The sequence below is a fragment of the Acanthopagrus latus genome, chromosome 13 (assembly GCF_904848185.1).
Source record: "Acanthopagrus latus isolate v.2019 chromosome 13, fAcaLat1.1, whole genome shotgun sequence".
NCBI classification, from domain to species: domain Eukaryota; kingdom Metazoa; phylum Chordata; class Actinopteri; order Spariformes; family Sparidae; genus Acanthopagrus; species Acanthopagrus latus.
This window is the reverse complement of record NC_051051.1, coordinates 8,073,864-8,097,345: the sequence shown is the minus strand read 5'-3', so window position 1 is coordinate 8,097,345 and position 23,482 is coordinate 8,073,864. Positions and strand designations below refer to the sequence as shown.

General features: G+C 44.1%; 1 protein-coding gene across 4 annotated transcripts in view; it reads right to left on the bottom strand.

The window, feature by feature from the left end:
- lrch2 (leucine-rich repeats and calponin homology (CH) domain containing 2) overlaps nt 1-23,482 on the bottom strand; it is a 37,758-nt gene that overhangs the window by 13,538 nt on the left and 738 nt on the right. For 2 of the 4 annotated variants that reach the window (XM_037119801.1, XM_037119800.1), the window contains exons 2-22: nt 23,057-23,132; nt 21,659-21,776; nt 21,501-21,579; nt 21,088-21,256; nt 20,766-20,991; nt 10,650-10,794; nt 10,288-10,414; nt 10,089-10,194; nt 9,090-9,226; nt 8,706-8,836; nt 8,482-8,569; nt 4,787-4,883; nt 4,561-4,658; nt 4,340-4,407; nt 3,745-3,849; nt 3,300-3,368; nt 2,684-2,746; nt 1,381-1,429; nt 1,097-1,237; nt 692-742; nt 517-580 (exon numbers count right to left, since the gene is read on the bottom strand). In XM_037119801.1, the coding sequence (XP_036975696.1) occupies nt 517-580; nt 692-742; nt 1,097-1,237; nt 1,381-1,429; nt 2,684-2,746; nt 3,300-3,368; nt 3,745-3,849; nt 4,340-4,407; nt 4,561-4,658; nt 4,787-4,883; nt 8,482-8,569; nt 8,706-8,836; nt 9,090-9,226; nt 10,089-10,194; nt 10,288-10,414; nt 10,650-10,794; nt 20,766-20,799 (1,573 nt within the window). In that variant the 5' untranslated portion in view covers nt 20,800-20,991; nt 21,088-21,256; nt 21,501-21,579; nt 21,659-21,776; nt 23,057-23,132. The other 2 variants (XM_037119802.1, XM_037119799.1) reach the window with 2 other exon arrangements.

Below are 23,482 nucleotides of genomic sequence, written 5' to 3'. Positions count from 1 at the left end.
CAAGATTTATTGGTGCACATACATAAGACTCGTCGGCAAAAGACACAGAGTCACAGGTCATGTTGTGCCTTGACTTGACTGCTAATGGACTGATGTAGAACAGATCAACAGTTCCTCAGAAACCTCCCCCACTTCCAGTGAAAGGAGGACTCCACCTAAAAAAAATATTTGGCTCCAAGTGTGACGAGTGTTCACATCACAATAGATATGGGTTACAATGAAGCACTGTCTCAGTGTTTACTGAAACAACTACAAGCCAACTGCCCCAAAACTAAGTTCTATGTATACTCCTTTCATTGGCTATCTATTCTTGCTTAAGCTCTAAGTAACTATTTGGTTTCTTCAGAAGAGGTCACACTTCATGTGAATACCCTCACATATATGAGTTATATCATACATTTCCACCACACAGGTAGATGATTATAACCCTTTGGCAACATATTTTCAAGCCCAGGTTTCATGATTAAAAGACTGTGCCACAGTAAAGATCGTATCCAACAAGTGCTTGAGGTTTACCTGATCTTGGCTTTAGTCCAAACACTGTCAGAGTGGTGCTGAAGTCAGCGCTGCGCAGGCCCTCCTGCAGAACACACATTTATCACAATCAGAATCAGGCATTGTTAGAGCTCTGAAAGATGTCGTGAGACAACAAGCTCTCGAGATCCGCATGGGAAGTTTTTGTCACACCCACCTCGCAGTCGTCATTTCCACTGGAGTTTTTCCGAGCACTCTGACACTTGTACTGTTGGGAGAGAACAGACGCATGCCTTTTAATTGTTTGACACTAATTATTTAGCTTCATTCCCATTCGTGGTTGCCGCTCAACCAGGTGTTCGACTAAGGATACTAAAAATGTTTAATGAGCTCTAGAGAAAAATAGACACCACATTTCAACTTTCGGTTCTACGGTTACAACAAACAAAAATCCATTGTTCGGGTAAATCTGTGTAGGAGGAGAATTTTACAGATGCTTATCTACAGATCTATGAAAAACAAACACAACCAAGAAGGTACTGCCAGGCCATAAGTGAGCTGTGTTCTGCGGAAATGTCACCTTCAACCAACCATACATTTTAAGACATGTACATGCCCACACCTTCAGATAATCCTTTCTCAGGTACTTGTTCCGCCTGCGGTCTTCGTTCTGGTTCAGCACAGGCGGGACCTCGGGCCAGTTTGGCTCTGAATCTGACTGATCTGTCTTCAGGCTGCCATCAAAGGAGCAGGAGGAAGACGGCTTCAAAGACAAAGGTTTTAAATTAGAATCATCGTCGCTTCCTCCAGAGAGACAACGTGACACACGGTATGGGAGGTGCTACCACAAACTGTGTAACTGAGAGATGTGAGAAATGTGAAATATCACTGATGTTGTGTCGTTACCTGTCCGCTAAGCACCGATGCTCCGCTACTTCCTTCATCCAGAGAAGCACTAAGATAAAGACATGAGTAGCATCAGATGACTTGTTTCACATTCAGGTAGCATTAAAAACGCTATAGATGACAAGTCAATCGAACAGTTTATGATGTTCTTCTGTTCCCCAAAGAAAGAAGGACTAGGGGTAGGAGAGGCTGTCCGCAGAGAGGATGAAGACGTCGGGATCTGCAGGATCTGGCCAGTCAGTATGTTCCCGTCAATATCAGAGGGTGTTTTACCATTATCAAACAAATCAAATAGATTAAGCTGACCTATTTTTTTTTTTTTTTTTGGTATCAATACAAACAGATCTAGTTCGCCACAGAGACGTAACTGGTTTACAGTCAAGTCGCATCGGACAAAAATTCTTTCTTAATGACAGAAAATGGACAGATGACAGAAATATATCTTCTGGACATTCAATAAGGTAGCTGTGAATCTCCACTGTGGTCGAGGCAGACTGAAAAGACACCAATGAACCCATATTCCTTTCATTAGTTTCTATGAAATGATACGACTGTAGATCGACACCAACATAACGTGACTGTTTTCCTGACTGGCCTCGGTATTTGGGATCCTAATTGCTAAAAAGCAAATACGGTATTCTTATTCTATGGTTTTACCTCGTTAGAGACCCTGGAATTTGCATTTACCCCCCGTCAAACAGGCAGGGGCATGACACAAGGGGCAAAGATGGACCTTATATATTCAACTAATAATTGGAATAAGAGCCCAGTCAGAATAAAAATGGCTCATGACTGACAAGAATGAGAAGTTAAAACCCCAAAGTCTGTTATGTGATTACTCTAAACATGGTTTCACAAAGAAAGTGAATTAGTCGTGCTAGTCATTTATCTAGCCGAAATGCTGGACACTTGAGCTTTTGTTCTCTTAATTTTGTAACACTTGAAATATTTCTGTTTTGGATTATTGCAACAAATAGTCAAGTGATTAAGAGGGAAAATGGAGGTGAATTGGGACCCTCTACAAGATTTTGGCTTACTAGACGTCACGTTATATTAAAAGGGAAATGTCTGCATACTATTTCCACAAAACCAACCGGAAACAGATTACAGTGTATTGTGTGAAAAAAATGGAATTTCCCCCCAAAAGGCCCAGTCTTTAGGCATCTTTAGGCATTCATAAAACAGCTGCGATCAACTACAGTAAATAACAACCACACAGCAGACCATATTACTCGGCCTGTGGTCACTATTATCACGTGCCCTCTACATGATACCACTGTATATGTGACTGAACGGCACTTACCTACGAGCCGTCTGAGGTGGGGCCCTCGGTTTGCTGCTGGAGCCCCCAGAGTGACTCAGGAACCTGCAGATGGAAGCAGAAGCAGTTTCAGTTATGGAGTGACGGAACAATAATACAAGAGTTTTTGTTCCATGACGCAGGTGTATTGTCCCCGTGTTAGTCATTTACCACTGCAGTGACTCACGTTACCTGAAGCATGACATCCGTTTATGGAGACACACTAACAAGCAGAGATGTCTGATAAAAAAGAAATTCTGCGCTAACTCATAGTGACAAAGGGCAACTCAGCTTCACAATAGATGGGAAGGAAAAATGACTCTCGTTCAAGCATAGAAACAGCTCAGATTTTCTCATCATGACTCACTGACAGCCTGCTAACCAGCCACAGCTGGCAGCAGTGGGAAGTTGCTATGGTGATTTACTGACTCCTGTTTGTTTTGAGTATGAATTTCTTACACATTGCACCTTTAACATAGCATAGCGACAGCATTAATTGTGTCCTGTCGCATGTTGAGATATAGACACACACCAGAGACCTTCTGTATCAATTAATGTGACCTGATCTGTGGTTATCATACAAGCAGTGTGTAGGTGGTGATAAATAAAGTCCATCCACCTGTGTGCCCGGCCGGTCACCCTCCGTCGGTGGATAAGACTCTCTGCTCTGCAAATTAAGGACCGTCGTCTAGAAGCCGCACATCGAATGTTCAGCAGCAGCAGAGTTGGAGGGAGAGAAAGTGGGAAACAAGACAGAAAGTGATGCGAGGCTGATAAGGATTTGCAGAGGCAAAAAGGTCATGATGGAGCGATACTTGGGAGATAAAATGTAAAAAAAAAAAACTGTCGGGATGTTGAGGAAAAACAGAATGAGAGAGGGTCTTTTCGTGCGTTCGTAATTTTCTGCATGCAAAATCTTTAAAAAAGCCAGTCAAAATCAGTATCAGACTCCCACACGCTTCGTTCAGTGAAGAAGAACGAAACATAAGTAAGAGGAGGATGCAAGCAGAGCAGCGAATGGAAGTCGTGACATCGCGCGGAGACCAAAGGGAAAAACCACGCACCTGTTCTGCTGCTCCTGCTGCAAGAGCTGCACGGCAATCTTCCTCAGATCCAGCACCTCCTTCAGCTCATCATCCTCCTCCTCCACTAGCTGCTCCTTATCAGAACTGGAAGAGAAATTGTAGTGATTAAACGTCGTACACGGTCTACAAAGTTTCGACATTGCTCGGCGAACAAAATACATAATGCAAACAACTCAAAACGGTCTGTAAAGAGCATGGCATCAAGTTGAGTCATGCATGACTCCTTGCAGTGTTGAAGTGTTGAAAGGATCTCTTCACCGTCTGTCAGCTACTATGAGCACATGTCAGAGCTGTTTGTTTGCACAGATATCTCAAAGCCATTTTTCTTTTTTTGGCGAATCAAAAATATACGTTAGATTAACTCTTGCAGTGGAGCAGCTCGGTGCCTCTGGGAACTTTCTTTTTTTATTGCCTTCACTGTCACTGCAGCCCTGGTGAGTCATTGGAATCCCCGAACAGACGACTCCTTAGTTCCACAGGACTCTTTGTGCGGCCCGATTGACTCACATGCTTTTTATTCGGCGATGAATGAGACATGATGAGAAGCATTTGCCGCATTGACTGACAAACTCACCCTGACTCCTCTTTCCAGCTGTCTTTATCTTTGCTTTGGTGGGACATGTTAAGAACTTTTTCCAGTTCCTGAAAAACACAGACACACACACGCACACTTTGTCAGGGAACCAATCCTCTGACAATGATTGAATCTCCTCTCAACCTTCCACCGATTGTCTTTAAATAACTTTCTGTTTTTTGGCTGTATTCGCCCTATTAATAAACAGATAGGATTCATACCTTTATACAAGACACATGGCTGCTCTGCTGCCCATCACACTCTGACAGAGCAGGATCCTCGTCCGGATTTGGCTCTATAAAGTCATAGAGATCCTGATCTGATAGAGGGAGGAAGCATCCGCGTTCGTCATATAAACTCTCAATATTCTTAGGCACTTCATTCAACAACCCCCGAGTCTCGGCTATTGCTTTCAAGGGGGAATATGTGATACTTATTTTCGGTAACCTTTGCAAGAATCCATTTTGGAGAGGAGTGAGAGGGCGTCAGCACGGGCTGTCTCTGAGACCTGAGAGTGCAGGCTGACGGTGTCGTCATCTGAAGGCTGCAGGGGAAGAAAAGAACGAGGAGTGAACTCTCGGTTTGGGTCATATGAGCTCACACGCCAGTCTTTGTACCTGCTTTGTAGTAACTGTTATTGTTTAGTTGAACTAGCTCAAATGAAGGCTGCAGACTACACTTCCCTCACAACATGCTTCATTTGGTTTTTTTCTGCCTTGTTGCTTTTCAAACTTTGCGGGAGAAAACATCGTCAGTCTTAACACTTTAATCCCTATCTCTCAATGCTTCCATTCTTAGTATGGAAAAAAAGGGTTTGACTTTTAAAGATGTTGCCCTTTGGGTTCACGTTCCAGTGCATTTGATCGTATAAATCTTGGATAAATGGATTAAGCATCTCACATTGTTTGTGAACTACTCATGCAGTGCTATGACTCAACAGCATCAAGGAGGTTGATTGTGTCTGGGGCAGTCGTCTGTCGTCAAGAGTTGGTGATTTCAAAGAAAAGCCCTCCTGTCGCGCTTCAGCATGGTATGGTTGCACGTGCAGAAGCACAAGCACAGGTACGCAACTTGGACACACATGTACAAGAGGTAACCATGCTCAGGCACGGAACCGGGCTGGAGCAATGTGAGTGCAGCCCAGCGGAGGGACTGGGAGGAGGGGCAATGGCGCTGGTACGGAGCAACCGAGCTAAGTGTGAGTGCGCCCTATGAATGCATCACGAGCTTCTTATTTCATATTTCCACACTTCTCACTTGAACTGGGAAATTGTTTTGATAGACCATATGTGTCAAACTGATCCAGTAAAGGGCCATGTGGCTGCAGGTTTTCATTCCAACCAAGCAAGAACACACCTGATTTGGATCAGCCAACCAATCAGCCAACCAAGCAAGAACACACCTGATTTGGATCAGGTGTGTTCTTGCTTGGTTGGAATGAAAACCTGCAGCCACATGGCCCTTTACTGGATCAGTTTGACACCACTGTGATAGACCATCTTGCAAGATCCTGTTTCTGCTGAGGAGCAAATGCACGAAAGAGCAGCGTTCCCAGAAGACTTTGAGCTGGACGCCATGACTTATAAATTCTCTGCTCCTGCATCTAAGTGTAACAGCCTGTTATTTTCTCCTTTGAAATGAATCACTGGGCACATGGATCTCATTAACAGCACCATCCTTTCAGTTGTGTAACAGTGTTTTCCAACCCAGGTCCTGGATGACCTCCTGCCCTGCATGTTTTTAGATGTTTCCCCCGCTCCAACACACCTGATTCAAATGATCAGCCCGCCATCAAGCTCTGCTGCAGTCTGATAACAATTCACTCATGCAAAATCAAGTGTGTCAAAGTAGGGAAACATCTAACACATGGAGGGCAGGGGCCCCCAAGGAACAGGACGGAAAAACACTGGTGCAACGTATTTGATCACGCTGCGTTCTTGGAGGTCCGGGCTACCGTTTGTGTAGGTGTCAATGTAACAGTAAGGACAGGTACTGGCAGATTTAGGCAGTCATCAATCAAACATGACCGTTGAAAGTAATGCCTCATTACTCCTACGACGTTCCCTCGTTTTTTGTCTCTTCGCACGCATGTTTCCCTTCAACTGTTGGTGTGTCTCTTTGCATCTGCGATATGGGGGATTAAGCAAATGTGGATGCAGTTCAAGAGACTTGGGTGGGTACCCTTCGTTATTTTCCATCTGACGGGCTCTTCCATCAGAGCGCCAGTCACCCTTTATGAGCCACCTGTCCGCCCACCTGCTTGCCATTAGCCAACCTTCCCAGTTAGCATTCAGATAAAACAGAGATTATAATGCCTGGATGCATACATACACTACATACACTATACACCAAAAGTATTCGCTCACCTGCCTTGACTCGCATATGAACTTAAGTGACACACCATTCTTAATCCATAGGGTTTAATATGAAGTCGGCCCACCCTTTGCAGCTATAACAGCTTCAACTCTTCTGGGAAGGCTTCCCACAAGGTGTAGGAGTGTGTTTATGGGAATTTATGACCATTCTTCTAGAAGCACATTTGTGAGGTCACACACTGTTGTTGGATGGGAAGGCTCTTAGTTTCTGCTCAAATTCATCCTCATATTCTATGGGGTTGAGGTCAGGACTCAATGCAGGCCAGTCAAGTTAATCTACACCAGACTCTCTCAACCATGTCTTTATGGACCTTGCTTTGTGCACTGGTGCACAGTCATGTTGGAACAGGAAGGGGCCATCCCCAAACTGCGCCCACAAAGTTGGGGGCATTGAATTGTCCAACATCTCTTGGTATGCTGAAGCATTCAGTGTTCCTTTCACGGAACTAAGGGGCCAAGCCCAGCTCCTGAAAAACAACTCCACACCATAATCCCCCCTCCACCAAACGTTACACTTGGAACAATGCAGTCAGACAAGTACCTCCTGGTTGTTAGTTGGTAGCTCTCCTGGCAACCGCCAAACCCACCAGATTTGTCCTTCAGTTTGCCAGATAGAGAAATGCAATTCGTCACTCCAGAGAACACGTCTCCATTTCTCTAGAGTCCAGTGGCGACGTGCTTTACACCACTGCATCCACTTGCTGATGTAAGGCTTGGATGCAGCTGCTTGGCCATGGAAACCCATTCCATAAAGCTCTCTATGCACTGTTCTTAAGATAATCTGAAGGTCACATGAAGTTTGGAGGTCTGTAACAAGTGACTCTGCAGAAAGTTGGCAACCTATGCGCATTATGCGTGTCAGCATCTGCTGACCCTGCTCCGTCATTTTACGTGGCCTACCACTTCATGGCTGAGTTGCTGTCGTTCCCAATCACTTGCACTTGACTGTGGAATATTTAGGAGTGAGGACATTTCACAACAGGACTTGTTGTACAGGGGGCATCCTATCACAGTACCATGCTGGCATTCCCTGAGAATGACCCATTCTTTCACAAATGTTTGTAGAAACAGTCTGCATGCCTAGGTGCTTGCTTTTATACACCTGCAGCCATGGAAGTGATTGGAACACCTGATTTCAGTTATTTGGATGGGTGAGTGAATACTTTTGACAATATAGTGTACCTTCCTGACCATTATTTTGTCTTGTCTGCCAACCTTTACATGCGATCTTCAACTCTTTTCTATCGCGGCCTGCCCACTTCGGCATCTTAGGATTTGTTGCTATGAGCCTACATTTCAACTGCAAGCCTATTTTATTCTCTACTGAAGACACTTTGTCTGAAGACTGACAGCTATTGCCATATGTTAGATTTATTATTTTGAAAAGTGAACCACCATAACTAAACACCGACTAGAGGCAGCACTTAAACTTTGCTTAAATGTCCAGTGTGTAGGATTTAGAGGCATCAACTGGCAGAACTGCATTATAATATTCCAAATAATGTTTCCATTAGAGTATGATCGCCTGAAACTAAGAATGATATTTCGCATTTTAGTCGCCACGGTGGAGGAGGGAGAGGCGAGGAGTTTTTCGGTTGGTTTCGATCTGCAATATCACCGCTAGATGCCACGAAATACCCACAAGGCAGACCTTTAACATCATGTCACAAAGAAATTCTGCAGAAGGGTCTCAAAATGTTCTGGCAGGTAGTAAAAAACATCATGCGTTTTCAATGCTGTCAGCCCATGTTGTGTTTGAATTCTGACCTCAGTTGTAGATAGCCTCTTGTCACCATTGTCACTACCAATTCCAGAGTCAGGACCGTGGTTCTTGCTGGGATAAAAATCTTCCATGCTGAAAACATACAGAGGAAACTGCTCATTAGGGAATCTGTTTCAGCAGCATGTAATAAGGAAATAGTTCTTTTGAATACTAGGAGCGTATATGATACATGATGAAGCAGGTGCACTGTGCGTCATGTCATCGGTACCTATCTGTAAGTGGCTGTGGGAGGCAGCGTTTGCCGAGGGAGGGGAGGTCCAGGGTGTCCGGCTTCTTGTCCGTCCTACACGCCTGGATGTTCAGGTACTTGAATATGTGCACTTTGCCCTTGAGACAAATCTGAAACGGACAAAACGCACACAAGGTATCTCTAAAGATGTGTGTTCGTGTATCCACTAGATGGTGCAGTTGTACCAGGCTGACAGATTGCGAGGGACAAGTTCTCAACTCAACCACTAACAAGATACCAACAAAAACCATTGTGCATACATTTATATATATACATATATATTTTTTTTTAATTTGTTTCTTTTTTTTGCATGATGTCTACATTACACGCACAAACATAACAAAATGAGAGGCACACACTTACCTGTGCGGGTGGAGACTGCATAGGATTGTTGTCCAGGATGATGTGCTGCAGCTGCCTGAGTTTCCTGTAAACTGCAGGAATCTCTGTGATCTTATTGCAGGAGAAGTCAAGTCGGATGAGCGGCAGGTCAGCCAACTCTGCAGGTAGGGACGAGAAGAGGTTGTTGAATGATGTGTGCCATGGGCTATGTTATGCTGGTGGATTAGATCTAATCAGGATCCCGCAGCAACCGAAGAACTGAGCCAATTCCACGCCGGTTTTACTTGTCGATCTATTGTGTGCAGTGGGACGGTGATTTATTTGCAGCTTGGTTAAACTGAGGAACTTAATCACACTTGACCCCGGCGACTCTAACACACACATTTTGGTTATGCCCCTCGCTATTTTGTTAAAAGACCCTTTCACTGAATTTACTGACCAATGCGTGCTCATCTGTCTTGCCCCACTTGCCCAAAGGAGGATTCTTCTGCACTGGCAACCTCCTGAGCCACCAAACAACTCTCAATGCTCCATGTAAGTCTTGCAAAAGACAAAATATGCACACCTAGGATCCAAGGGTGGCTTTTAACTGTTCAAGATTTGGAGATTGGGAAGTTCTGTAAAAAATGTATATATTATCATTACATATCTAACTGAATTGTTTTATAATTGATTCACTGTAGGGTTAAGGGTTATGTTAGAGGTTATGGTTGCGAAGAGGTATCTGCAACTTTGGTCCTAACTCAGTGGTCTTATGACCGTACCAAACGTGAGCTGCTCACAGTCACCGCACCACATTCACTCACCTTTAAACTTCACAGAGCAAAAACTGAGCACATATCTGCCATCGAGCAGTTTGGGCAGAACTAATGTCTACATGACAGCCGACATAAAACAACACAGTTGAGGTGTGATTCTTGGCTGTGAGAGGACCGGTGTTCCCGCCAAAAGTGTCAACCTCAAACAACGACGGGGTGTTTCACAAGAACTCTGCGACTCTGTGAGTGGTGATGGACTGACCCTCAGGCAGCGTGTGAAGACAATTCTTCCTGATGTTGAGTTCCCGTAAGCCTTGGAGCCTCCCCACCTGAGCTGGCAGCGCCTGGATCTCATTGCAGCTCACGTCCTGCAAGGGGAGACAAAGTGTAGGAAATGGAATAACACTGGCGACGGGATCTGCTCGAGTTCATATGCACCGACACACGTACATGCCACTCACCAGCTCCATCAGCTCTTTGGACCGGCCGATCTCCTCCGGGATGGACACGAGCTTGTTGTTGCTCACGAGCAGAACTTTGAGGGGGAGGCTGAACAGGTATTTTGGCAGAACTGACAGAAGATTTCGGCTGGGGATAAAGAGAAAACAGTGACCTACATTGTACACAGCACACAATAGCATGGAGCAGTGAGTATCTGGGCGCTGGGAATTGAATTTCAGCAAAAGAGGAAATGCCTCTCTTTCATGCGAGCATTTCATGCCCTGTTTGTGTTCTGAAATGGGGAACAAGCACCTCCTGAGAGCAAAACGAAGCACACTGATATATTCCTCAAACTGAAAGTATAGTCTTAGCAATGACCCACCTGATGTCAAGATAGGTCAGCATTTGCAGATTGATGATGGCTTCTGGGATGCACTTGATGCAGTTGTGGTAGAGGTTGAGCGACTCGAGGGGGGCGAACAGACACACTTCTGGAGGGATTTCTGTGAGGCGATTCTTGGACAAATCTGCGAGGCAGAGGAAACGGGAGATGATGAGTATACACGAACACATGAGAATCTAGAAATCAAGATCTTGGCACCGTCCATTAGGTTTGCTTTAGAGGTTTGAAAGAGTAATCAATAAGTCTCCGTGACTGAGCGGCGGGCAGAGCGCCTACTCATCGAGCACTGGTCTAAGATTACACCAGAGTCTCGGGCCCTCAAAGGTTTGAGTGCTGCCGGCTGAGTAATATCTCAGTTTTTCCAACATCGATCTCACTGGGAGTGGCACAGTAATGGCTTTAGATTCGTATGAATGGATGGAAAGTGAAAAGGCCACATCTTTTTCTTTTTGTTCAAAGATATCCAATTAATAGTAAGAAAGAAAAGGGAGGTGACAGCTGCTTTTTGTACAGAACAGCAGTTTTCTACGTCACTGGGATACTGTGAAGAAAATAAAAAACAATCTCTCTTTTATAGGACTTATCTTTCTGAGTTCGATCATTATGATCAGGAAAAACGTATTTTTTACACATGGAAATTAAATATATTGACAAAAATGTCATATATTTCCACTTTGATGCAATATACCAAGGGACATTATGCATCATTATTTTTGTTTAGCAGTTGTTTCATTTTTACTTCTTTTTTTGCACTTGGAGTTGATTTTTTGTTTATTTCTGTTTATCATTTTGTGCTTTTTTACTGAATAATTTCTGTTTCTGATAGCAATAACTGCTTAAATAATGTAGAACTGTGTCATTAGAATAGACAACCAAATATGTACAACATAACCTCAATAAACATTTTTTATGTATTTATAACCTAAATAATCCATAATATAATCCATAATAATAAAATCCATAATCATTGTGTCCCTAGATGTTAGCATGCAAACATTCAGACTAGGTCAGTGTTGCAGGTTTTTAAAAAATTAATTCAAACAATTATAAACAATTATACTAAACATCTTGAAGAAGGTATTATGTGCCATCCAAAACTTGAAACTGAATGTCAACTTGAGCCATGCCATTTCAAACTGAAAGCATTATCATATACAGTGTTTTCTATGGATATTGAGATAGATGCCTAGTAGGTATAACTCAGGTATAGTTATTGCAATTTGCACTGTTCCTGATAAACAATGAACTGTGGCCATATGCTGTAAATTATTATAATTATCTTATGTGGCATCATATGCATATTTATAGTAATTGTTCATATATCATTTCAACATTTGCTAACACATTGATTTCATTGGTTTCATGAGAAAGGCAGAACTGGTCCATGCTGATGCTGAATCCATAAATAACAAACCTTAATTATAAAGTGTCCGACACAGTTAGTACAGGCTGTAACTCAAGTGATCTGCTTTATTACCGAGGCCAATTTGCCGCAAAATCACCGCCCTGCATTAATCAGCAGGCTGCTTCCATTCTGCAACAAGAATATGGGTGAACACCAACACAGCCTCTCATCTGCATCTGCCTCTCACGCTAAAATATTTAGATACTGGCTCTCTCGCTCAGGAACGCCAGAGCAGTGGAGGCACCGCTCAGGCAGATAGTGATGTGTAAGCTCATCGTCGCTCGATGTCTGTCCTCACGCACGTCCATCACGTACCAAATCTCAATATACACCATCAACCAGATCCGTGGCTCACTCTGGACGACTGGGTGCCTTTGGATCGAGCGCAAAGCCCGAGTGAAGGCGCATTACGCCTGAAGGTTGATGATTCACTCGCACGGATCAGGACATTTTCACGCACGCATACACAGAAATCTTTACAATCTCTCTCTGCGTCTCTGTCTTCTATTAAATAAAACATGACACATCCATTTTAACAGGAAACATTAAGATACATGGGCACTTATGAGAATGCGTACAAAGACTACCTCGTATTGTGCAGACTTCACCTTCAGACACATATTGATCCAGTAGCTGCAAATTGATGTGTGTGCGTGCGTGCGTGTGTGTGTGTGTGTGTGCGTGCATGAACGATTCCTGTCTTCTGAATTATCTCAGGGTGACACGATAATTAGAGACCTATGTGAGGAGCTGCACAGCCACAGATAAAAACAGCTTCCAGTGATTCAGTCCCGCCGAACGGAAGCGCCACATCCACAGTGTTGGGGGAAACAAAACACTCCCGTGCCGCCATGTCCTTAGCGCGTGCCAATACATAAAGCTACCGACTCTCATCAAACAATTAGGCCACATGAGCTCTGCTGAAAGCAAACAACCCACTGACCGACTGTTGAGGGGGCTCTGTTTGCTGTGGACGGATTAGCGCGGAGAGCACACAAAACGTCCTATCAGTAGCTTTCATTCAATGTGTTCATGCGGATGTGGCAACCTTTAATCCCTGAGGTTACGAGGAGTCATGAGGGGCTGTGTCTGCGCCTTTAAATAGGCTCTCGCTTCTAAGCCTCCTTAAATGAGCAACAACAGACCAGACAGGCCTCTATCTGTAAGCAGAAGTGAGAGAGCAGGCCATGAGACAGTCAGAGGCAGCACAAAGGGGAAAATCAGCCCAGAGGTTAAGGGGACAGAAATTACCACATGGGGACAAACTAAAGCCGAGGTCACAGGGTATACTTGTTTTCCATTAAGTGTAAATTTTCCCTCTCCCTGAGGCTCGGACCTTGAAGCTGTGACCCAGCTGTACATTGATGACTCCCCCCCCCTCCCCACACACACATACACACACACACACAGCTGGCTGGGGGATTCTTCTATAGCAGTGGAATCATGTAGAAAACGATGGTTGGAAGGGGGCGGGTGTAGTGGAGGCAGTCTTTGTGAGCTCCATCCTCCAATCCAGGCCGTGCACCATCTGCAGCTCACAGTGGGCCTTTCATCCACCTGCTGGTTGCCCAGAGTTCCCGCAAGACGAGGCCCCCGCCATGCAGACGGGCCCTCCACCCTCCAACAAGGCTCCACTATGCGGCTCCACCCTCGCGCTAAATCATCAGACTCCTCATTGAAGTTGCTGGTGCAGACGATGTCTGGCTATGTCTTCCCATGACACAGCAGAAAAGATATCCTGCTGGGTGCTGGAGTAAACACCAGACCACAGGCTCTCTCTATTTTCAATTCAAAGGTATTATTAGCATGAAAGATCTCTCTGGACTGTGAGCCGCTGCTCTAAACACGAGATATTTTGAGACGACAATTAAAACCTGTGATCATCTTTACAAAACAACGGCAAAAATCACTGACGGTCTGCAAGAAATCTGTCACCAGAAGTACTCCATCGGTCCCACTACAAGGTTCAATTAAATGAAGACATGACAAAAACATGATTAATTGGGGTTCATTATTTGCGCCTCGCAGCAGACGTGACCACAGAGTGTGGGTGTGGTTTGGAGCGGCGGCGGGTGTTAAGTTGAAGGCAGGTACCTTCTGTGCAGTGATTCATGTATTTGATGGGCAGTCAGCTGGGTGCCCCTGCTATCAATCTGCTCCTGGAGATACCCAGATGGGACGAGACTGAGATGGGCGGAGTCGGGGGAGCGAGGTCACATTGGACCATTCACAACTGCTAGGGTGTTCAGGACGGCTCAGGACTTGTCACCAAACCGACACCGGCAGCGTTTGGGAGTGGGTCAGTCCAGGGGTGTGTTCCCCTGTGTGGGTGAGCTGAGCGGATGGTGACAGAGTGGTTAGGTCATGCAGATTGATGTGTGTGAGGTTTGCCCCCGGGGGGGATTGGGCATTCTCTGGATCAGCTGTATTTGCTTTGAATGGGGGTTGTGACTGGGGCTTTATTGTACTCACATGTCCAGTTCATGCAACATAATCACAGAGAATCTGCAGCCTAGTTTCCTCGCTTCATCAGTCCCTGCTCAGCAGCCTCACACAGCAGACATATGCAGACAGATTCATGCATACGCGATTGTACATAAACATTTCTGAACACATTATTAGAAGCACTTTAGATATGAAATATTAACGCTCACATAATGCTTTGTTTTGTCCTCATGCTTTTTTCCAAGGGGGTGACACTCACACAGACGCACACGCACGTTTGTACAGCTATCCTTGTGAGGACCGTCATTGACATCATACATTCCCTAGCCCCTGATCCTAACATTAAGCATCAACCCTAACCTTAACCCAGCTCTAACCATTACCCTCAAACCAAGTCTTAACTCCAGAAACTGCCATGTAATGGACTGGTGAAAATGTCCCACCAAAAATGGCTAAAACTCAAATCAGTTCTCACAAACATAACACACATTTTACTCATCATGCTGGGTTATCTGTTGTCTCCAACTGTCAATAGTGAGAAAACTACAAATAATCATGTAAAGAAAGTTGTCCTCCACAGTATAAAGAAGGGTTATTCTGGTACCAGGGATGCCTCTGATACAGCCGATGCACAGATCCTTTGCAACATGATCTATTAGCCCTAACGCTGGACGCTGCTGGGAAGTAGCAGCATCCCATACGCCTGTTTGTAGCCAACATCCTTAAACAGCAACTGATTTGACATAAAATTGATGTCAGCGCTCATATGACACCCATAGATCAGTAGTGAGCAGCTGCACAAAAATAACTGAGTGGAATGAAATGAAAAATCTGACTCATGTTCACTCATCCAAACTGAAAATGAAGAAGCAGAAGCTGCGGCTACATGCTCAACTTGACACTGTAACTGCCTGCTGATTAGCAGAGTCACCTCTGATCAAAAACCAGAGCGTGCTGTGAAATATGATTGGGTTCTCATCTTATTTGCAAGTGACTTATTTGGAGATTGTAGGTTACCTGTGAGTTTTGCACGAGCACGAATGCCAAACACATGCAGGTTATGTCTATTTCAAATCACTTTAACTTTGATACGAAAAAAAAAAACTATTAAAGATTACTATGTATAAAGATATTACCTTTTGTTTTGACACCGTGTAGATTAAAACATTGCCTGATTCATCAAAAAGCCGATTGATGGAGAGATCAATGAAAGTGTCATGAGTTGCATCCCTAAAACTGAGGAGTGGCCAGCACACCGAAACCTGTTTTCAATAATGCATCGACCTAAACTAAAAATGTTCCTTCATGAGACTTGTGAGGAACATGCCGTCCAGTTCTTAAAATACCACAGTATCTCCAGATCTCGTCTTTACTTTATAAGGATCAAAAATGATGCAACGCTTACCAGACGTTTCCTAAAAATAAGATCAGTGACGCCACTAAGTAAGTATTAAGGAAGAACTCTTCCTCAAACAGACAGTAAATGTTTGGACATACTGTAACAAAAAAACCTATAATAATGACAAAAGTGCTGTTTTTATTTTACAGCATTAAACACAAAATACATCATATTTACATCAGTGGTGTCATTAATGTGATAATAAAGCACTGCAGTTCTTCGCTCACAGGTATGCAGATGTCTCGTCTAGACACGCAAATACACATCCAGAAGGTGCCCTGAGGGAAGGTGCACCAGTGGGGAATGTAGGTTTTACACTCACAGTGATACAATCGCTTTAAAGAACTGTTCTTCACAGATCAGCCATGACACGAGCACAGACAGGACGCTCTTTCATAAGATGGCTGGAATGTTCGATTTGATTTCGGAGTCTGCGTCACACTTTGTCCTGCCGTGCGAGCTTGTGTTTTCAACTGCCGAGCCTTTTGGATAAACTGGCCGGCGTGAGCAGGGTTACTTATTTACACAAGTGGACCATTAATTCTGAGAATGCCGGCTTGATAAGTGTATGTCCTTGCCCAGGCTGTCTTGAAGGACTAAACTTCTCAGGAATGTCACCACAAAGAGAGCTTCCTAGAAATGAGAGAGTCTCTGCCACCTGTTTCAACCAGCTCTTTTCACTGTCTGGACACGGAGCACAGTGCATCTGTGCAGATTATTTGGTTTTACTCTTGGCTCTCAAATCGCTTTTCGGGTGCACCCCTCAATTTGGCGCTTCGTGGAGGATGCAAGAACGTGCAAATTACCATCACAGATTTGTAGTGTGATGACAGATTGTGTGCCGCCGCCAGTGTTTTTCGCGGCAAAGCCAGAAAACAAGGGAATACAAACTGAGACCGCAATCTGCTGCATGACCTACATTCTTAAGCATACTGTAAATAAGTCATTATGTTCTCTTATGAACTAAACAAAGTGGGTTTAAAAATACATTTGTTTGTCGCGATCCCCCTCAGCAACCACACGCACACCCTGTGCTCTCTATACTGCACCCGTGTAAACACAGCGCATTGGAAGCACCTCACACTGTCTCAAGTGTGAGCGTGTTTGCACCCTTGGGGGCAGAGTAACGGCAGGCAGGGGCGCGCCGGCATACGAACCTGAACATCTGCCCAGGTTGATGCGCTGCTCCCCGGCCCCTCTCCAAGGTCAGGGAGGCAGCTCAGAGCTCTCACACTTTCCCATGGGACAACAAACGGGACTGGAGGCAAACTGCCGATAGCACACAGCAAACAGACACCCTTGTGTGAGCAGCCGGCCTCCCTCTTCCTCTGTCCACACACACTGGAGCCTTCAGCCGCTCATTAATCACATGGGGACCTCTTGGTTAGGCGCTAATCTGCAGAGAAACCCCATTTTAACTCGGAAAATCAGCCAATTGTTGGACGCCATGCTGTGGCTTTAATGAAGGCAAAAGGCACATGTCAAAGTAGTTTTCAGAGGAATCAGGTGTTGGTATATTTAAAAATAAAAATGAGAGGCTAACTTCCATTTCAAAACCTTCAAGTAAACACTAAACTGAAAAGCAGAACTGAGAATGCATTGTTTTAGATTATTTCCTCCGCCAAGGAGATGATGTTGTCACCCATGTCCCTTTGTGGGCTTCTTGGTTTGTCTGCTGGATTCCACTAAACACGGATGGAGGACGGGTCTTGACCCAGAATAGATCACGACTGAAAAATACATATATATTATATAATATTGCATTAGTCTTGATGGTATTAAGGATGGTGATGGGCCTTGGCAGAGGTATGCACTCTACTGAGCACCATTGTATGTTGTTGGATTTGTTTTTATCTCTGCCTTTTTCTATCTGGGTGTGCAGCTTCTTTTCACAACGCAGATCTGAGGTGACGTAAACCATCCTTAACTGCGAGGTGTCGATCTCTCTTTGCACATTTGAAAGTGAGACTTCCATCTGGCACGCCTTTTATTTCGAGGCAGCAACATGAAGATGCAGAAGAAAGAACTGCAGCCAGCGGCGTGCACAGTAACAGGATTAGTCACAGTGTAAGCAACACATCACACATTTCACAGATATATATACATATATAAATATATATAAATATACTCTCATGTCTCCTCTAATCAGTGTTATATTACCTGAAACTGTTATAATGGCAGTTTTTCCAAAAAGCTTGCTCTAGACAGGCTGATCATTATGACATTATCTGTTGGTGGTAGCAGCGTTTCGTGTGTACATTCAGCACAGCGGTCCAGAAATAGTGCACATAACTTCCTGTTGTGGTAGTCAGTCCTCCCCCTGAAAGGCAGCCTGTGCATGATGTTGAGGGATTTTTCACGCTGTTCAAGCACAAGACATATAAAATGACATCATTATATCATGTCAGACGTTTCCATTTTATAATAAAACGAGAGTTCAGGTCAAATTTTGGGAACCAATAAAAGCACCGAGGTCGAGCTCTGCACATCTGGATCACTGACAGGCGAGAACAACGATCTGTGTTCATGTCTGGTCAGTGAATCTGAACTCGAGAACAGTTATATTACTGAGAAGATACTCAATTACAAGTTACTCAATTATTAAGTAAACCACTGGTATCAAAATAACATTTAAGTAAAAGTACAAAGTACCAAAAGGCGTTTAACCAAAAGGGCTTTCGGTTTCCTCTAATCTTCAGTCTAAATTACTCCCAGCTCCTGCTTGTTCTGCTCAGATTCTATGGTCGCCTCTCCAAGTCTGAGCCGGCTGCAGAGTTTTGTGTATTTGTTGTCCATGTGTCAGGGTTTTCAATATTCAGTATTTTATGGTATACAGTTTTTTTAACAGTCTTTTACAGTGGATATATAGTTTTTTAAACTAACTAGTTAGGTAACACGTTGTGTAAGTACGGGTAAAATTACAGACTTGAAAGAAACCGTCATAAAAGTGTTCAAGTGCCCCAAAGAAAAGGACTTAATTACAGTCATCTGAGTAGGTGTAATTGGTTACTTCCACCACTGCAAACCTGTTACCCATCCGTCCAATCTGTCTCAAGAGGCTAGAACCAAGTTAACTGGGGTCTATACCGAGTATATCATAATAGTTTTACTTCACTAATACTTTACTTTTGATTTGAAGTTTTGTTTTCTCACCTTACACTTCATCACCTTGCACTGCCGAGCTGTCGGTTAGCGTCACACACAATCTGCTCTTGTATGTGTTTTATGCCTCGTTCAAAATTAATTCCATCAGCCGGGGTGATAATTAGTCTTGCGCTATTTTTCATTTTCAGTCCCTTTACTTTTGCAGTAACTACTGTTATTCACATTACAGTTGACCTACATCCATTCGCACTCAACTCTATTTTACTGAAAGCTCTCAAGATTATCACGTCTCTGCTGCGTTCTCATACTCTTGCTTTACGTTTAATATTCCTGTTTCTATTTCTATTCTTATATTCTGGTACGTGTAGGGACTTTGAGTGAGCACTATAAGCTACTGGATGCTTAATCTGTCTTCATCTATCCAACAACAAAAGCATTTTGGAAAAAAAGGGAAGGAAAAAATAAAAAAAAAAAACGTCTGTGTGTGAAGAGGAGGCAAAATCTCGGAGCAGAAAATGAAGATCCCTCGGGGTTCGGGCTTTCCAACAAGGCTCTGCTTGCCATATCGCTGCAAGATGACAGAGACACACCATATGGGAGGTGGACTCCCCTCAGAGGAGGAAGCTATCACTCAGAGATCCAGCAAAGACAACGACCAGGAACGACTAATAATAATTCAATTACACTTTCTATTTCATTCATGTGTTTGGTTTTTTTTTACACTTACGACTACAGATATTCTCCTCGGCTGTACGGTCTAGTCTCTGAGTCGCTCCTGTGTGGGCGCGTGAGACGAGCTCATTCCTGAAGCACCATGTGTAATACCAATGAGTGCAGGAGCTGACCCACAGCCTTCAGCAGACGTGAGACTAATACTGACCTACTGACTGACTCCACTGCAAGAGCACATCATCATCTGCCTCTCGCAAGAAACCCCCAATAAAACCAAAGGGACAAATGAAACATCCATCATGTTCTATGTGAAACCAAAAGCAGACCAGAGTCTTTCCTCCTCTCTGAGGGGATTATTGGGCTGTATTGGCACACAGTATGCATGCTCCCAGGCAGGCAGGCAGGCAGGGGGGTGAGGCTGCAAGTATACTGCATCTTTTGTCTGCTTGTGCCGAAAATTTAAAAAAAAAAAAGAAAAAAAAAAAAAAGGAAGAGGAAGAAGGATGTACGTGGATCACATGCTCGCCACAAATGATAGTCAGCTAGGAGCAAGAATTTTACTACTGGCTCTCCACTCGGTTCATTCATATTCTGCTCCAGCGGCCCGGTGCCAAATCATCTGCAGCTCGGTGTGCACGCCGCCGCGCCGCGCCGCGCAGCGCCTGGCTTGGGTGCGCCTGCCCGCCCGTCTCATTCCTGTGTCTCGGAGGGGCGGAGGAGGGGGGGGAGGCTCACCGAGAGCCGCTGGCGTCGACCACAACAACCGCCCGACAGCAGCCGAGCCTCCCCTGTGCTGTACAATGGACAGTAATCACAAGCAGGATGTATAGGGGGGGCTCAGCTCAGTGGACGGTATATCCCTTTAAATACTGTCCCCTCTATCTAATGCGCCTCTATCCAGAACATCAGGCACAAATCCACGCACAATGCGGGCACGCTGCCTCCATAAGCGCATAAACCCGCGCGTGTATTTTTCATTTTTTTGTCACACGAGGCACAGAACGACTTTGGTCTCGTGGGGTTTTTTTTAAATATATTTTTTTCCCATGCACGCACACAAGCGACCCACCTGCTTGTGTAGTATCGGTCAGATCGTAGCTCATCCCCGGGTACTCCCTCAGCTTCCTCCCGCTCAGGTTCAGGAACCCCGAGCACACGGCATCCTCCAGAGCCCGGTCCAGGCTGCGGGCCGTGTGGTGCTGCTGCTGGTGCTGGTACTGGCTGTTCCCGGGGCTCCAGTGAGGTCCGCTCGAGTAGTGATGGCTTTGAAGAGCACTGACAGCTCCCACACCTCCCTGACCAGACGCCATTTTCGTAAAAAAGAAATTACTCTACAATAATATCAGCGCACAGCGGCAGTTTCTCCGCCCATGCGCATACGGGGTACATACCCGGGACGGACGCTAGGGGATGGGCTTCTGAGGTGGTGGTGGTGCTGTTGCTGCTGCTGCTGCTGGTGACGATGATGATGATGATGGTGATGGTAAAGCAGGGTATGGTGGCCATTTTAGGCTTTTTACCCTTCTTCCACCTGCACATGCCAAACTCCCAGCAGGGCCCCTGATGAGGACAGAGCAGCAGACAGGGGCCCCTCATGAAATCAGACATTCAGATTTCTCCCAAAGCCTGGAGGGCGACTGATAAATTATACTTAATTAATATGATAAAAAAAAAAAAAAATTGAAAAAAAGATTTCAACAATGCTGAGAGTCGTGTGGTGCCACGTTCTTCTGATTACTAACGCATAACACGATGCATCATCTTCATAATAGGATTTTTTTTTTTTTTTAAATACAACAGTTACCTTGACAATTATTAAGTCTCCATTACAGATTGCCATCTCCTCATTACTGTCAGTCTGGTTAGGGGAAATTACTGATGGACTGAGAGTGGGAGAAAAATAATTAAGCAGGATATGTCTGAGTTCACGTGGGGCATTTTAATTTTCACATGATGTCTCACCGGAGAAGAAATAAAGTAGTCGGCCCGGGCAGTCCTCGCCAACTCAAACTGGCCTCGGGTCAGGCCAGGTTTGTACTCTTGGCCCAGCTGACCGACACAGCTGTTCCTCCAGGAGGCCCTGTGACGATTCATAGATAACATCACATATAGGAATACTGGAAATACCTTTAACTTGATCAGGGTTGTAGTTATACCCTGTTTTCAAAGTATAACGTGGTAGGAAAGCTGATGATTATCATACTGTGCACATGTGCTTATACACTCTTGCAACCCTCGCTGTAAATATTTTAAGGTTTTCCCTGCGAGCAAAATAATCCCTCTGAGACTGAACCACAGCTCGAGCATGTGCTCAGTTCTGCTGGCAGTTTTTCAAAGTCAAAATCTTCTAACACGCAGGACATTACAGGGCATTATGTGCAATAATGTAACATTATGGACCATTTTAATTGACCATATGCATTTCTGATACATATCTACATACAGCTCTCCAGGAACCTGCCTCACTATATATATCTGTTTATTAATGTTTTTATACTCGCACCTTGATTAATATTTCATATAAGCACTCTTTCCTACTTTGCGCTGCAACCACTGCACTGCAGTTTCCCTCGGGATAAATAAAGTTCCATCTTATCTCATATAATGAGAATATGTTTAGCCTGCAGCTTACATTTTTACTTTTTTTTTTTTCAATTCTCTGTATCAGATTATTTAACGAGTGCAAGTGCCCTCAGCTGGAAATTATATATTTTCAAAATCCATGAAAGATGTTTCATGCATCGTTGTTTTGATATCATACCTTGTTTTATACGTTTATACCTTGTTTTTGAGAGGTAAAAATGAAGGATCTCTTATCAATAACTATTTTTATAATCTAAGCATGTTGGATAGAGCTTCGGGAACCTGCGGAGGCCCTGAGAGGCAAGTGGAAAAAAATATATTGAGGAACTGTGAACAATTATTCTGGTGAATCTTTTCTTTTTTTTTTAAATCACTTCTTGAATCATAAACATACCATACATTTTGTTTTAGATCAGACTCAGATCACAAGAATGACTTTGTCTTATCTTTCAGGGCTTCTGTATTTCACACCCAGAATTTTCTTCTGCCTGAAGGATTATTTACATTTAGCAGACGCTTTTGTCCAAAGCGACTTACAGTAATTCAGTCACTGATGACAGTGGCTGCCAAGCAAGGCGTCGTTTGGGGGTTTAGTACCTTGCCCAAGGACACATATACATGCAGATGTGGGGAATCGAACCAACACCCTTCTGATAATGCTCGCTCTACCCCCGAGCCACAGCTGATTACATTAGCAATTTTGTCAGTTTTTTACTTCACTTCTGCAGTCTTAAGATAACAATTTAGATGTGACTCACAATTTTTTTTCTCTCTTACCTCTCAGGGCATCTGTGCAGAAGTCATCATCATAACGGGTGTTACAGGCTCACGATCCAACATTAAGTCTCAGAACCTAGAAGGAGAGATTGTTTGTGCACTTCTGGTCTATTAGATAATAATAATAATTCAAGCAAAAACTAAACCAGATGTGTTCAGGCTGGTTTTACAGTGTATTGCACAGTGGTGTGTGTCCATTAGATAGTTTGTCATCTGTCAGATGACTGATGATGAGCTGAGAAAACATTCAGGCAACATTTAAAGTCTTTCTTCAGTCCAGCAGGCATGAAGCATTGAAAACGCCGAGGCTGTAAGAACCAGATGAAGGTGTTTCTCTCAACAACACCACTTGTTTAAACCTCACACATGATACTGAAATCTCATCATGTGGGCTTCTTGTCACGTTTGAGGGGGGGAAAAAAAAGT